The sequence below is a fragment of the Notamacropus eugenii genome, chromosome 2 (assembly GCF_028372415.1).
Source record: "Notamacropus eugenii isolate mMacEug1 chromosome 2, mMacEug1.pri_v2, whole genome shotgun sequence".
Lineage (NCBI taxonomy): Eukaryota > Metazoa > Chordata > Mammalia > Diprotodontia > Macropodidae > Notamacropus > Notamacropus eugenii.
Window position 1 is genome coordinate 16984236 of NC_092873.1, and position 15915 is coordinate 17000150.

Here is a 15915-nt window from a genome sequence, read left to right on the forward strand (position 1 = left end):
CCCAGCCATAAGAAGCTCTCACATGCAAGGCTGTGTGAGCTGGGATCTGCTGCGCCATGGGTGACAGTAGCCTGGTGTCCTGTGTGCTGTCTGTGATGGCATCCCTGAGGCTCGCTCTCTGACTCACTTCACTGCTTATGTGCCTCTTGCAGGTGTCGAGGACGTGAGCCAGGTAGGCACCCAGCTCTCCAGCCTGTGAACCATGGTGACGGCTCACTCCACTGCCACCACCGCCACTGCCACCACCACCACCATCACAACCACCGTGGTCATGACCACAGCCACCATTGACTTGCGGGACTGGCTATTCTTGTGCTACGGTCTCATTGCCTTTCTGACGGAGGTCATCGACAGCACGACCTGCCCCTCCGTGTGCCGCTGTGACAACGGCTTCATCTACTGCAATGACCGGGGTCTGACCTCCATCCCCGCTGATATCCCAGACGACGCCACCACCCTTTACCTGCAGAACAACCAGATCAATAATGCGGGCATTCCCCAGGACCTGAAGAGCAAACTCAACGTGCAGGTGATCTACCTCTACGAGAACGACCTGGACGAGTTCCCCGTCAACCTTCCACGCTCCCTGCGTGAGCTCCACCTACAAGACAACAACGTTCGGACCATCGCTAGGGACTCGCTCGCCCGCATCCCCCTCCTGGAGAAGCTGCACCTCGATGACAACTCTGTGTCGACCGTGAGCATCGAGGACGACGCTTTCGCAGACAGCAAACAGCTGAAACTGCTCTTCCTGTCCCGGAACCACCTGAGCAGCATCCCGTCTGGCCTGCCACGGACACTGGAGGAGCTGCGTCTGGACGATAACCGCATCTCCACCATCCCGCTTCATGCCTTCAAGGGCCTCAACAGCCTGAGGCGGCTGGTGCTGGATGGCAATCTGCTGGCCAACCAGCGCATCGCGGACGACACCTTCAGTCGGCTCCAGAACCTCACAGAGCTGTCTCTGGTCCGGAACTCACTGGCCACCCCGCCCCTCAACCTGCCCAGCGCCCACCTGCAGAAGCTCTACCTCCAGGACAATGCCATCAGCCACATCCCCTACAACACGCTGGCCAAGATGCGTGAGCTGGAGCGGCTGGACCTGTCCAACAACAACCTTACCTCGCTACCGCGAGGCCTCTTCGATGACCTGGAGAACCTGAGCCAGCTCCTACTCCGGAACAACCCCTGGTTCTGCGGCTGCAACCTCATGTGGCTCAGGGACTGGGTGAAGGCACGGGCGTCCGTGGTCAACGTGCGCGGGCTGATGTGCCAGGGCCCCGAAAAAGTGCGCGGCATGGCCATCAAGGATATCACCAGCGAGATGGATGAATGCTTTGATACGGGGTCTCAGGGCAATGCCGCTGCTGCTGCCAAGACCACAGCCAGCAACCACGCCGCATCTACCACCCCACAGGGGTCACTCTTTACCCTCAAATCCAAGAGGCCAGGAATCCAGCTGCCAGACTCCAACGTTGACTACCCCATGGCCACTGGGGACGGCACCAAGGCCCTGGTCATTCATGTGAAGCCACTGACCGCGGACAGCATCCGCATCACCTGGAAGGCCACACTGCCAGCCACCTCCTTCCGCCTCAGCTGGCTGCGTCTTGGACACAGCCCCGCAGTGGGCTCCATTACGGAAACCCTGGTGCAAGGTGACAAGACAGAGTACCTGCTGACAGCCCTTGAACCCAAGTCCACCTACATCATCTGCATGGTCACCATGGAGACCGGGAACACCTATGTAGCTGATGAAACACCGGTGTGTGCCAAGGCTGAGACAGCCGACAGCTACGGGCCAACCACCACCCTCAACCGAGAGCAAAACGTGGACTCCATGACAGGCCTGCCTCTGGCAGGCATCATCGGGGGTGCCATTGCTCTCGTCTTCCTCTTCCTGGTCCTTGGGGCCATCTGCTGGTATGTCCATCGGGCTGGGGAGCTGCTGACCCATGAGAGGGCCTACAACCGCAGCAGTCGTAAGAAGGATGACTACATGGAGTCAGGCACGAAGAAAGATAACTCAATTCTGGAGATCCGGGGGCCCGGGCTCCAGATGCTGCCCATCAACCCACACCGGGCCAAAGAGGAGTATGTGATACACACCATCTTCCCCTCCAATGGCACCAGTCTCTATAAGAGCACGCACACGATTGGATACGGCACCACCCGTGGCTACAGAGACGGTGGCATCCCAGACATAGACTACTCCTACACATGATGCAGTCCCTCTCTGCCCCTCCCTGGACCCCTATGCCACCTTCTTTCCTTGTGCCCCCTGGCTCTGTGCCCATCGCTTCCTGCCATCTCCTCCTCGTGTGGAAATACAGCTTCCCACACCCACTGGCTACAGTCTAAGGAAGAAACCCCTACCTACACCACAGAAAACTATTTTCAGGCCAGAAACCAGGGGAGGGGTAAATATTTTATAAAAACAGCAATGGAAAAATTTGTTTGGTTGGTTTTTTTTTTTAAAGAAAATAATAGGCAAGGAAGGGAAATTGAGGTTGGATACCGTAAGTTATATGAAAAATGCCAGATGGGGGGAGGGGTGGCACAGGGAGGGGAGACCGGGAAAGACCTAAAAATAAAAAGGAAAGAATGTTCTTTTGGGGAACTGGAAAGATACTACCTGTACAATCGTCTGTGTCAATCTCACGTTCTGTTCGGGGGTAGAGATACAAAAGAACCATCAAGTGAAAACCAAACAGGCTTTAAAAATGGAAGAAAAAAGCCCCAAAAGCCCGCACCAGAGCGTTCTCCTCTCAGGCTGCTAACTCTTGGCATTCAGGAGATTTTTCAAGCTTCCTACAAAAGAGAAAAGAAAAGGGAAAGGCAAGGGGGGAGATACCATCCCCCTAAAACCTCTCTCCTCGTTCTTTCCCATAATCACTGCCTTGATGAGTCTGCAGACAGACTGCCTGGCTCCCCCACATTAGCCGAACACTGTGTAGCTGATTAAAGAAAGACTTGTTTTCTATGTTGAAACCTGATTTGGTCCGTGCCCAATGCTCAGTCAGCGGCAGGACTAGTTTCTTGGGTCCATTTATATACATACGTATGTATCTCTCGATGAGCACCCGTGGACCGACAGCCGGGTGGAGGGATGGGGCTAGCATTAGAGAGTCTCTTTATAGGTCTCCTCCCCATCTACCTACCCACCCAACAGAGATTCTCATCTTCTGGGAAGAAGCAAATGGGTTGACAAAGTGTGGCAGAGGATGGGAGTGGGTGAGGGAGGAAAGAGGATTCCAAATCCAAAGGTAAGGGGGTGAAAAAAATGGGAGTTGAGGGTTCAGGGAGGGGAGAGGAAGGAGAAGAAGGAAAAGGAGGCACGTTCAGGTTTCGATCACGGCTCAGGTTCTATCAGGGTGTCTTCTGCAGGAGGTCAGTCTCTCCTGTGCCAGTGGTATGATCACTTCCTGGGACTCCCAGGGTCCCCTCTGCTCTACTCAACCACAAGTCAAATCCACCCAAGGACATTATTGAGCATCTTTTTACCGACAATGTGCTCTGTTACAGGGCAGGGAACCACTCAGGTTTTCAAAAGAAAGGATCAGCATAGGATGGTTTCTTGGCTGCCCAAGAAGAGGCTGAGAAAGGTCAAAACTTCTCAGGAAAACCCTGGGAGAAAAACAAGCGCAGAAGTGAAGAGACCTCAGCTCGGCCTGCCTGTCCCCTAAGCCTCTAGTCTCTGTAGAGGGCTGCTTGCTCCCTTTCTAAAACAAAAACCTAGCCTTCTACTAGTATGTGCTCCCAACTTTGGAAGGCACTACACTTTCTCTTCCTGGATCTGGCATGAACCAATGATTAGCTGCTGGTGTAACCACTGGAGGAGTAACTGGACTCCAGAAAGATGAGAAGAAAGGGCACTCTGGGATGTCATATCTTAGTTCCCCCTCAGGCCTATTCCAAACCACAACATAACTGCCAACGCCCCCCCCCACCTTTCTCTTCCACCAGGAAAGATGCTTCCAGAAAAGAAGCACCATTCTGAGGACCAGGAAAAGGAAGAGGGGCCAGGCTTGTGGTGATCACTGTTCCGGGTGGGCCCTCCTGCCCCTTCACTGAGACTCCCCAAGGTCGGGGCACCATCAGGGGCTCTTCTCCCAGGCACAAAAACTCAAAGACCACAAGGCTTCACCACACAACTTCCTCTCCATGAAGGGAGGGCAGACTGAAAGAAAGAAGAGAGAGCAGAAAGGAGACCCTAGAGACTCACAGGCAAGCTGGTGGGATCCTCCCTGACGACACCTAGGCCAGTTCTCTCCCCAGACAAAGTGCTGAAAGAGCTCAGCCACATTTCTTCCCAACTGTCCCCACCACCACCACCCTCTTCCCATTTAAATGGAAATAGCAATGAGGTTGTGTGAGAAAATAGCAAAGCCTTAATTTCACAGTTGTAAATAAGCCAGACTCCAGCCCTTATCCACTGCTCTGTCTCTCTCTCTCTCTCTCTCTCTCTCTCTCTCTCTCTCTCTCTCTGTCAGTGGAGACATGCTCCTATTTGGAGGGATGGATCTAAAGTTGCCAAGGTCCCTTGGCCCCAGGACAGCAGGACTCGTATGTGCGGCCATCCCTGTCTGCCAAGGAGAGGAGGCCCGTCTGGTCCATCTGTGAAGATTGGAGGGCAGAGAAGGTGGAAGTCAGTGTAAGCCCTGACACTGCTTTTTACCCCCTGCTCCCACAAAGGGACACACTCTTTGCAGAACTTTGGGAAGAGTCAGGGTCAAAAACCAATCCCCGAGGGGGTGCTGCTCCTTCCTCCTCCCATCAGGAAAGAGTTCTATGTCTCATGGTCCAAGGTCCAGTAGTGAGGATAAGCATCCCCGCCCAAGCCCTGGGCTTGGCATTGACTCAAACAAGAAGGTTTTCTGATGTTCATCTCCCCCCTGCCCACCTGCCCCATCTCACAGTGTCAGGTAATGCCCTTGGAGTCAGGTAACGCTCCCAGGGAGAGGCCTGGGATGTGTCAGAGGGCACAAGCTGCACTGATAAAGGATCATCAGACGGTCAGTCCCCAAGTATTCATGAAGGGCCTATTCCACGCCAAGCCTGTCCTCGATCACTGTGATCTGGAGACATGTGGAGGCATCCGGGATCCAAGGATGAGATCCTGTGGAGGTCACTTCTGCTCTAGGTCTCAGTTCCTTCATCTGTAAGAAGAGGGGCTGGGCCTCCTCCAGCTCTTACGACTACATGGCTATGTGAATGGCTGTCACCCACAGGGGAGATCATGGTGCTCCTCCTAAGCTCAGAGGGCAGAACCAGGAGAGATGAGACTCTGAGTCAGGCTCCATGGCAAGGAAAACTTCTTAACCATCGCAACTGTCCAACAGTGGAGTGAGCCACCTCAGGCAGGCAGCGAGCCACCTGTCACTAGGAGTATTCATGCAAAGAAGGATGACCATTTGTTCAGAGTGTTGTAGAATTAATTCTAGCTCGACGTGGGTGAGATAAAGTGTTCCTGAAGTCCCTCACAACCCTGAAATTTTATGAAATAATCATAGTAATAGAAGCTGACATCTCTATGACATTTTATGTCATTTGGTCCCAAAACACTTGGTCAGGTCGATGCTACTACCAAGCCCATTTTACAGATGAGGAAACTGAGGTTATTTCAAAGGGATGTGGCCCAGTCACATGGACAGGCTAAGTGGGAGGTGAGATTTGAGCCTAGGTCTTCCTGACTTCCAGTCTGGTGCTCTGCCCACAGCTCACCCAGGGGCCTCAATGAAACAGCCAGGCCAGTGCCTAAGAAACAGGCTCCCTTCTGATTCACCCAGCCTCTGGCTCAGGCTGCTCCCTCTCACTGATCAGCCAGAAGGGGGCCATGTTCTAATCTGACCTCACCATTGCCTAGAGTCAGTCCCCTGACTCCTCTGGGGTCACACTGCCCCATTTGTAAAATGAAGGAACACCACCTGTCACACCAGGAGGGCAGAAGGAAAAGCACTTGGAAAAAATCGAGTCCAGGAGAGATGTGTGTGACAGTGAGCAGAGAGCCAGGCTGCAGACTTGGGAAGACCCGGATCTAGTCCTGGCCATAGGGTTTTGAGCAGGGTCCTCAGATGCCCCCCAAGCAGCTCTCTACAAACACAAGCCAATCCACGATGGCACAGGGGCTTCCCACACCAGGGGTTACTTTATCAGGAGGGCTACAGGCAGAGGATCTCTGACTGCAACCTCCACGGAGCTCCTGCACCCCAACCTGATCTAGGCAGTCATAGATAGACTTTCTCCCAGCCCTTCTATTCCCACCACAAAGGTTCCCAAAGGCCCCCAGCTACACACAGACACAGACACAGACACACACACACACACACACACACACACACACACACACACACACACACACACACCTTGAGCCTCAGTTCTCATCATCTGCACAATGAAAGAGAAGGTGGGGTCCCTTTCTACTGTAAATCCTATAAACTTGTGATTGTAACCTGGGTTCAAATCTGCGCTCTTCTTACGAGCTGCACAACCTTGGAGAAATGACTTTCTCTGTTTCCCACCTTTCTGTAACACACGAGATGTTCTCATTGAAAGATGTCAAAGAACCAGCTGATCCCAGAAGCCCATGGGGCTGCGAACACATCACCTAGCAGCCAGGCTGCCTTGTTGCCTTCCAATCATCCCCAAACAAAAGGACACCTTGTTCAGTTGTGTCTGACTCTTCATGACCCCATTTGGGGTTTCCTTGGCAGAGATACTAAAGGGCTTTGCCATTTCCTTCTCCAGCTCATTTTACAGATAAGGAAACTGAGGTAGCCAGGGTAAAGTGACCTGCCCAGGGTCACCCAGCTACTGAGTGTCTGAGGCTGGATTTGAACTCAGATAATCCCGACTTCAGGCCAGTTGCTTCATCCTCTGCAGCACCACCTAGCTGCCTAGGAGGACATCTTGCCCAGCTTCAAAGATCTCTGGCAGGCACCCTGCCTTCAATCAATTAATAAGCATTTATTAAAAGCCTAGCAGCGTCAGACACTGTGCTGAGCTTGGGGCATCTTTGAAATTCTTCATCCAGACTCTTCAGTTTGCAAATCAATCAATCAGCCAACCAACAAGGATTGATTAAACGCCTCCTGAGTACCAGACACGGTGCTAAGTGCCGAAGATCCTGAGCTTGGAGGAAACTTAGGAATCTCTACTTCAATCTCTTCATTTTAGAGAACAATCAACAAATAAGCATTTATTAAATACCTATTGTGCACCAGGCAGCCAATGAGCTAAGAGCTTGGAGGAAACTTAAGGATCTCTAGTGCAGTCTCTTAATTTTACAGATCAATCAATCAACGAGCACGTATTGAACACCTACTAAGTGCCAGATACCGTGCTAGGTACTAGGGACAGACAAAAGCAGTCAGCCCTTGCCTTTGTAAAATCGGCCCCACTTCCCCAGAGGAGGCCAAGGGAAAGGGATCGATAAAAGTCCCTCTTCCAGGAGATGCAGGTGCCCCTTAGGAAAGCATCGGGAAAGTCACTTTGTGCCATGCATGGACCCTGTGCAGCAGCATCTCTGCTCTCTGTGGTGATGATTCACCCCATCCCCAGCCCTTACCCCTGCCTTGATGGGGGAGCCTCTCAGTTAATCCAGCTTCTGTTCCATTTTAGACAGGTTTTTTTAAAAACAACCACCCAAAAAAAGCCACTTTTTTTTCTGGTTAAGTGGCTTAGCCTCGGTGGTAATTAGATGTAGTGATTAGGATCTCCTTTCTATTACATTGCAATTTTCCTTTAAATTTTTTCTAGGAAAAAAAACCCCAGCACAAGGAAGCAAAGAAAGGAGGCCCCAGAAGCTGCCGATTCATTTGCATCCTGAGAATGAGGCCTCTTGTGCACCACAGCTCAAGAGAGGGGGCCAACGTATGGAATGCTTAAGAGATTACTAAGAATAAAATCTATTAATTAGTCATACTCCACTCTGCAGACATGATGCGCATCAAAAGACTTTTTTCTTCCCTTTTTTTCTCTGCCTCTACCCACTGGCTGCCGCCTCCATCTTCTAGTCTAAATTGGCTCGCTGCTGCCTGCCAGGCTCCATGTTAGAACAGGAGGGGGTGGGGTTGGGATTTGGGCCCTAGCGTCCTGGCTGGAGGGATCCTGGAGGTCCAGGATGTGGTGGCCTGCTCTGTCTGCTGCCTCCTGCTCATCTCTTTCCCAGGCCCACTGACAGGGCCAGGAGGCTCAGACTCAGGGGAGGAGTTGGGATAGAAGGGCTCCCCCAGACACGCAGACGCTTGGGCCTGAGTCAGTGTCCTGCCCCCCCGCACCTCTCCTCCCCCAGTGATGCTGGCCAGAGATCTGGTCCTTTAGATTGGAGCTTCTCAGCCTGGGGTCCAAGGACCCCTGATACTGTGGAGAGATTTCATAGAATCTAGGAATTTGTAACAAAAATTATACCCTTTATTCAATAATCTATAACTGAAATTTAGCATTTCCTTCAAATATTTAAGGTACCTGAGCTTCACCAGACAGACAGGCATTGGGCCCCCCCCCCAGATAAAAAGGCTGAGACCATCAAGCCCCCAGAGGGAGCAGGAGACAAAGAGAGAGGGCACAGTCCTTTTCCACCTGAGGCCTTGCCTACCTTTAGCCCGAATCCTAGTTTACTTTATTTTTAAGGGTAAGAAAATGTAAGATTGGGCTGAAGGTTATAGGGAGAAAGGCGACCCCAGTGAGGCAAACCCAAGCTTCAGACATTCTACACGGTGATGGGAGGGAAGAGAGATGCTGGATGTCAAAAGCACAAGACCGTGTGAAGGAAAGAGGAAAGGATTGAGCAAATGCCCCTCTGCCAGCAGTCAAAGGCCTGTGACTGCCGCCCTTTCCGGAATCTTAAATAACAACTTAGTACCACTATCCCCTCCCAGATGCATCACCCCCAGCGAGCATCCTTCTAGAGCTTCCAAAAATGAGCTGGAAATCAGACTTCCTGGTTGCCAAGAAAGAGTTCCGTCTCAGACAGACACTGTGGGGCAGCGGTCAGAGAGGCAAGCGGACCAGCTCGGACTCTGGCCCAACGGAAAAACCTGTCTGGGGTCCTGGGCCTGGGCCTCTACCCCATGGGAAGCTGGATGAGATAAGCACAGAGGCTGCCTCCATCATTCAGGTTCTGTGCTTCTGGCTCTCTGGTCTGGAGGATGAAAGCGATCCTGTCAGGGGGCAGAGAACATGGGCTCCACCCATGACATCCACATCTCTACTGTGTTTTAAGGCCATTAAAGTGGCCTCCTCCCAACCAACCTGGCAGTGCTGGGATCAACACCTCCATTTTAAAGATTTAAAACTGAGGCTCAAAGTAGGGAGCTGGCTTGCCCAAGGTCACAAAACCAGGAAGCATGGGAGCATATATTTAAAGCCAAGTCCATTTATCAAGATGCGGGCCCACTGAGCCTGCACTCAGATTCTAACAGAAGATGTTAGGCAGAGGTTGATAAACTGAGGCTCCAAGTAGGGCAAGGCTCCCTCCCACGTGGGTGACCACGAGGAACATCTCCCATCCTGAGAGGCCACGGGTAAGAGCTGAACTGGCCTAGGCTTCCAAGGCAGTATCAAAATGCCAGCTTGATCAAAATGCCAGCTGGCTACTCCAAGACAGCCAGTGGACAGAAGGCTGCTCTCAGCCCACAGTAGTAAGTGTGCCTTATGGGGCCAGCCCCCACCCATGCTAAGGCAAAAACAACCCTGCCTTCAGGGAGCTCAGGGTCAAACACATCCTCTCTCTGCCCAGCTATCTCACTGCAGGAGGAGGATGAGGGAAAGGCCCAAAGAGAACAGAAAACTCAGGGCCCCAGGCAAAGATCCAGGAGGAAACCTGCTCTGTGCTCAAGACAAGAGGAAAGACTCTGGCCCCTCTGGCTGACAGAAAACAAAAGGGACAAAAAAACTGCTGCACCCTGCCCCCCTCCTGTGCTGGAAGCTGTGTTTGAGGAACCAGACCTCTCCCCTCAAATCCTTATCAAGGCGAGTTCCCATCTAGGGAACATGGGCCCACAGGCCAGATTCCTGGCCTGGGAGATGGGAGGAAGAGTCAGGTCATCTGCTGGGGGGGGAAGGCAGCACAGGAAGGATGATGTTTGTTTATTTGTGAGGGGAGAGTCTTGAAAATGCAAATCATTATCTTTTACAACCAAGAGCATCTGGCAGGCCACTGGGGATGTATGGTACTAAGCTGAGTCACAGGACCTGAGTTCCAATCCTGATTCTGCCATTTATACCCTATGTGACCACGGGCAATTCAAAGTTGAGTCCGTGGGCCTCAATTCCCCCATCTGTAAGAAAAGGGGATCAGACTAGAGAGTCTCTAAAGTCCCTTTTGGTCCAAATCTGGGCTCAGTTAAGTGTCATTCAATTCCTTCAAGGGTAAAAGAAATTTTTATAGATATTTTTTTTGGTGATTTCATTTTTCTGCCAACACAGGCCAAGATGAGACCTTCCCAGACCAGCTGGGGGATGTATCTCCTAAAACCCTGCTAGCCTGGGGCACCCTGGGGAAAACACTTACTTCAGCTCTTGCCAGGGTTAAGTGGGGAAAAGGGGCCAGTTCCTGCTGGCCCTGTCCACACACACATCAGAACGTTGCTTGTCTTTTCCAGAGGTTTCTGGCTTAAGAAGGCTGCATCTCTGGAGGGCTAGCCTCAGAACTTGAGGCCTCTATTCCATCTTAGGAAAACACCATTTCCACGGAGAAATGAAACAGAGGGTCCTCACCCCCAGGGTTCCCCCCTTTCCCAAATGGGGTCTGGTCTGCTTAGGAGAGAATGGTGAAGCAGGGTTCAGTGCCCTGGGGCTTCTCTCTGGATTAGCTCGAGACTGCAGGCTTTGGCGTTCCAGAGCTGATCCCTGGATCCTGATCCTCCCCAACATGGATGCGAAAAAGCTCCAAGGCTCCCATTTTGGTGGGGGGTGAGGCTAGGCATAGGGAGAAAAAGGAAACCGAGGTTCTCACAACAGGCAGCCAAAGGGCCTGGTCCAAGAAATGACTCAGGAAACTGGGATCTCCTGGCCCTCTTTCTTTAAACACCCACCACCCTAGAATGAGAACTCATGTTTCCAATGGCCCTCGAGGGTTGGGGATGAGCTGCAGCTCCCATCACAATTCCATGCATAACTTACTTATTCTCCCCATTTTACAGGGAAGGGAATAAGCAGCTACTAAGTTCCTTCTATGTGCCAGGCACTCTCCAGATATCATCCCATTAGATCCCCCCCATTGCCCCAGGAGGGAAGATATGCCCAAGAGTTGCCCAAGGTCACACAGACAGCAAACGTCAGAGATGACATCTGAACCCAGTTGTCTCCTGATTCCAAGTCCTAGCCACTCTCTGGCACTACATCAGGGACACCCTCCCCCTTAAAAAGACATGTAGGAATAAAGCTGACTCCAGCACCGCCAGGCCCACCCATCCACTCTTAAGGATTCACTGCTGTCCCAATGAGGAGATTTAAAAACTCTAAATGCCAGCCAGCCCGGGGATACCAGGGACATCTGCACTGGGCATCAGGGGATTCAAAAAAGGACTAGGGCAGGAATGAAGCCTGGCTGACCAGGACCAACACAGGGACAGCCGGCTGCCTCCTCCCAGGACCAAGCGGGCTGGCACAGCAGATGGAGCCCCCAGAAAGGGTAGGCAGGGGGCACAGAACCCTGCTCCCCACACCAGCAGAGAAAATCTCAGGCTCTCCTGGACTCCCAAAAGCATCTACAGGGTTCCTGAATCCAACTGAGGAAAAAAATGATCCAGAGGAGAATTTCTGAGCTGAGGCAGCCCAACACAGTGAAAAGAACGCCGAGTCTGCAGTCGGAAGACCTGGAATCAAATCCAGACTCCACCGCTTACTCACCTCACTCACCGTGACCTCACCTGGCTGGGCCTCAGCTTCTCCTTCTGTAAGATGAGGAGGCTGACCTGGGTGATCTAAGGTCCTTTCCAGCTTGTCTAGGCTCTTTCAACATGACAATCACTACCTATTGGACGCTTCAGGCCTCAGCTTCCTCATTTGTAAAACAAAGGCCTGGATGGCGTCCGAGGTCCTGTCCAACTCTAGGTATGGGGTCCCTTTCTCAGGCCAGAGGCTCTTCCCTAGTCAGATCCCAGGACCAGCCCCTTCCTCATCTCCAACACAGTACATTCTTCTAACTAGCCTGGACCTTGGCCGCCTGGGGCCTTTTTATTCCTCATGCATTTCTTTGAAATGTAGCATGTGTTTGGCTAAAATCCCTCATTTGTTTTAAAAAAAAAAAAATTCTCCTAGCTTTTAAAAAAAATTTATTGTGTGTCCTGGTTTCAGAAATTCAATTATCCCAAGGATCGTACTCAATCCCACCATCACGCCATAAATCTGCCTCAGAGAGCTAGCAAGAGGCCTCCTCAAACTTCGGCTGTTCCAGGGGCAGCCAACAGGAGACCCAGCCACCCAGCCGGCCATCCTTTCTCCCTCCTTTCTTCCTTTGCAGACCCCTCAACAGGTGACCTCAAGGCTCAAGGTCTCTGGATCTTGTTCCAAATTCTACACTGAGCTCGAGTTCTTCGTGTCTCAACATCCCATAAGGCTCAGGGCCAACTAACCAATCTGGGTGAGGATTCTGCTATCTCCAGCAGTATATGGGGCTCCCCAGTCACAGAAACCCAGAAGATGGCTCCACACTCAGCCTGCTTCCCCATCCTGCCCCCAACTTCCTGACAATATATACGTGTGTGTATGTGTGTGTGTGTGTGTGTGTGTGTACATAGACAGATTTCAAAGGAGTTAACGTATGTAATACATTTTGCAAATCCTCACACACCATATAAATGTCTGTTCTTGTGGCTACTATTTTAAAAGCTAGGTCATGGATGCATCTGATTTGGGGATCCTTCTAGGGCTAAAATCTGGCAGATGCTGCTGTGCCTTCTCCCTTCTTCCCACAACATGCCCATCCCTGTCCACACCTAAACACCAAATGGCTGCTTTGTGGGGGCCTGGGCAGAGAAAGCTTAGCTGCCACCATCCCTGAGTGCCTCTCACTGGTCATTGAGGGCCACAGATGGCCAGCTCTCATCATCCCTGGCTCCTCTGGGTCCCTGCCTCTGGGCTCACCTACCTCGGTCACAGCCTGTCCAGAACTTCTAAGTTGTGAGAGTTTCTCCAAGAACAGATGCCAAGGGTGGGATTCGAACCCTGGTCGTGCTAACCCTCCAATGCCGCCCTGCCTCCTGGAAGCCTCATAAATCCATCATATGAAAAGGCTGCTCCTTCTCTCTAACTGTGTTTTTTTCTCTAGAGTTATCAACAACCATTTACCAAGAAGGGTGATTAAAAAGGTCTCAGCCTGCTCCTCTGTGACTCAGTTTCCCCTCTCTCACAGGATCGCCCCAGCCTGCCCGGTGGGTGAGGAGAACAGGTGTTGGTTAGATGCCCACAGGCCTGAAGAGGGGAACAGACCTCTTCATAACTGATATGCTGTATTGGCTCTGATAAACACCCACGGGTGTTCCTGGAGCCCCCCTGCAGGGTCTGCCAAGGCTCCTGAGCCCACCCACCTGAGAAAGTTGATTAAGTTCATTTTCTTTGGGATTAAAATGGAAAAAAGGCAACAAACCAATCACGGAGACAACCAGCGAGTAGACGGACCGGCCAGTGGTCCAAAGGGGTCATCCAAAGCGGCCCGAGAGTTAGCCCTGACCTTTCGCTTTTCATCTCCAGAAACAAAAGCCTAACTTCTGTGTGGGAGAACCAAGAAGACCCAGCCTTTGGTCATTTCCTTTCTGAACAGGCATCTGTGCTAGCCGAAAGCAGGGATGCTCCCTTGGAAGCATCCCCTGGCGAGAACACAAGGGTCTCCACAGCCATCTCATGGACAGGGAGGGCTAGAAACAGAGGCTAACAAGTATTTACAGAGAAGACAGCATCTGACCTATTAAGTAATTATGTCCCTGAGTGTCTTTTCTGAAGAATGGGATGGATGGGTGGACGGACAGACGGATGGATGAGAAAGAAAATCTGAGAGGGGGGATCGAGCGGGGGAGAGAGAAAGGGAGAGGGAAAAGGAGAGAGGAGAGCAGAAGAGAGAGGCGAGAGGGGCAAAAGAGGGGGGGAAGGAGAGAATGAGGGAGAGAGGAGGGGGAGGAGAGAAGAAAAGGGGGAGAGAAGTAGGGGAGGGGAGAGAGAGAGAATGTTGGGAAGAAGGCTGAGGTTTGGGTTATAAACAGCTTCTTCTAGAAACACAGCCCTGCCGCATGGTGCTCCCACTGTAATTGAGGCTCTTTAATTATACAAATGTCAGAAAGGAGTGGGAACAGGGATGCATAGCAATTAGAGGAGAGAAAATGAAATGTTGGCCACTCCTCCTCATCCACATTTCCTCTCCTGGTCCCTCTCTCTCCCCGTCTCACACACAAACAGCCACACCTGCCCCAGCCCCTTCCTTCTCTGCCACTCAGAAAATCAGAGGAGGGGTCCCCAAGAGAGCAGCTTGCAGACCCTCCCCAGGTTGGCAGCAAGAACAGGTGATGTACAGGGACAGGTGGATGCCTAGGGCTGAGCCCTGCCAGGCAGGCCAGCCGCGGATGGGGCTTCAGGGCAGTCCCTCTTTTCTCCTATCTGGACAGTGATTCCTGCTGCTGTGGCATGGGCCTGGGCTGCAGAGGCAGCTGGTAGCAACGTGATGGGAGCAGCTTCTTGCTTCTACCCAGCTTCTACCCAGTCCTCCATTCTCCACCTCCCTCCAACCTCTCCACCCAGAAAACGGAGGTTTTCAGAAAAGAGAGACCGTGAGCCTTTGGAGGCCTCTACAAACCAAAGTGCCCGGCTGCCCGCCCTCTGGCTGCCCACCCTCTGGCCTCCTTCTTTGTAGGTGCCTTGAAATTCTCACTGTTGAAACGAATGTGTTTAATCACTTTGTCCTTTTTTTCATATAAAATGTACAAGTTACACTTCCTTGTCCTTTCTTGAAATAAACAGAAAGATTTAACTTTTACAGTTGTCTCAAGCCCATGTGTCTGGCCGTCTCCCCCATCTCCACAGGCTGAGGCTACGCCTTACTGCTTCTACCACATGTTATCCCCAACAGCAAGGCCCACAATGAAGGGGGAGCTACGGGGTGCACTGCTAGATAATGAGCTCCCTGTCACAGGTTGGATGACCATTGGTCAGGCTCCTCTTCTGGTCCAGGCCCACCCAGATGGCCACTGACTTCCCCTCTGCCCAGAGATCTAAATATCTGCCACCCACACTTATTCAAACACTTCCCATTAGACATTAATTCAGTTAGTCAACAAGCAACTTGCCAACGAGCATTTATTAATCCCCTACAAAATTAGGCTCCCCTGGACAACGTGCCTGTTTTAAGTCCTAGCTTAGGGTACGACTTTGTCCACAAAGCACTGTTCACCTTCCACAGAAGGCATTTCAACGGACATAGGTTCTTTGTGATGTGGGCATTTCTACCAAGGCAACTCACAAGAGCCAAGATTTAGCATCAGAAAGGACCTCAGAGGTCAAGTTCAACCCTCCCATTCTCCAGATGAGGAAACTGAGGGCTAGGTCCCACAGCTGGCAGGTGTCCGAGCGGGGAGCATCCAGGTCCTTGTGGCTTCAAAATCAGTACGCTCTCCCTTGCACCATACTGCCTGCCTGCCTCCCTCTCCATCTGACTGATGCTGGTCTCTCTCTTTCCAAAAACCCTTCTCAGAGAATCCTCAATCCTGACGCTTCTCTGGAAATGTCTGTATCTGGAGTCTCCCACTATCAGCGAGGAGTCAACCCTCCAGCTGACTGGGGTGTCCCTGCCTGGGCTTTCAGAGTGGGGATGGCCAATCCAACCCAACTGAACAGGCCCCACGCTTCCCTAGAAACAGAACTTCTGGGCTGCTCTGATCCTGCTAGGGCATTTCATCCATTCCCCCCTGCCCTGGCCAGGTGACC

The 15915-nt window shown here is 51.9% G+C and overlaps 2 protein-coding genes across 5 annotated transcripts in view; one reads left to right on the forward strand and one right to left on the reverse strand.

The window, feature by feature from the left end:
* The window catches only part of MACROD1 (mono-ADP ribosylhydrolase 1), a 211393-nt gene that overhangs the window by 160249 nt on the left and 35229 nt on the right, over nt 1–15915 (reverse strand). The window lies entirely within an intron of this gene.
* Nucleotides 104–2400, forward strand: FLRT1 (fibronectin leucine rich transmembrane protein 1). The gene has a single exon (XM_072638937.1). It carries the CDS (start codon nt 203–205, stop codon nt 2222–2224), a length of 2022 nt encoding a protein of 673 aa, XP_072495038.1. The 5' UTR covers nt 104–202; the 3' UTR covers nt 2225–2400.

Bases quoted from the DNA above. Each gene is read 5' to 3' on its own strand.
- FLRT1 (XM_072638937.1), top strand. From the start codon at position 203: ATGGTGACGGCTCACTCCACTGCCACCACCGCCACTGCCACCACCACC.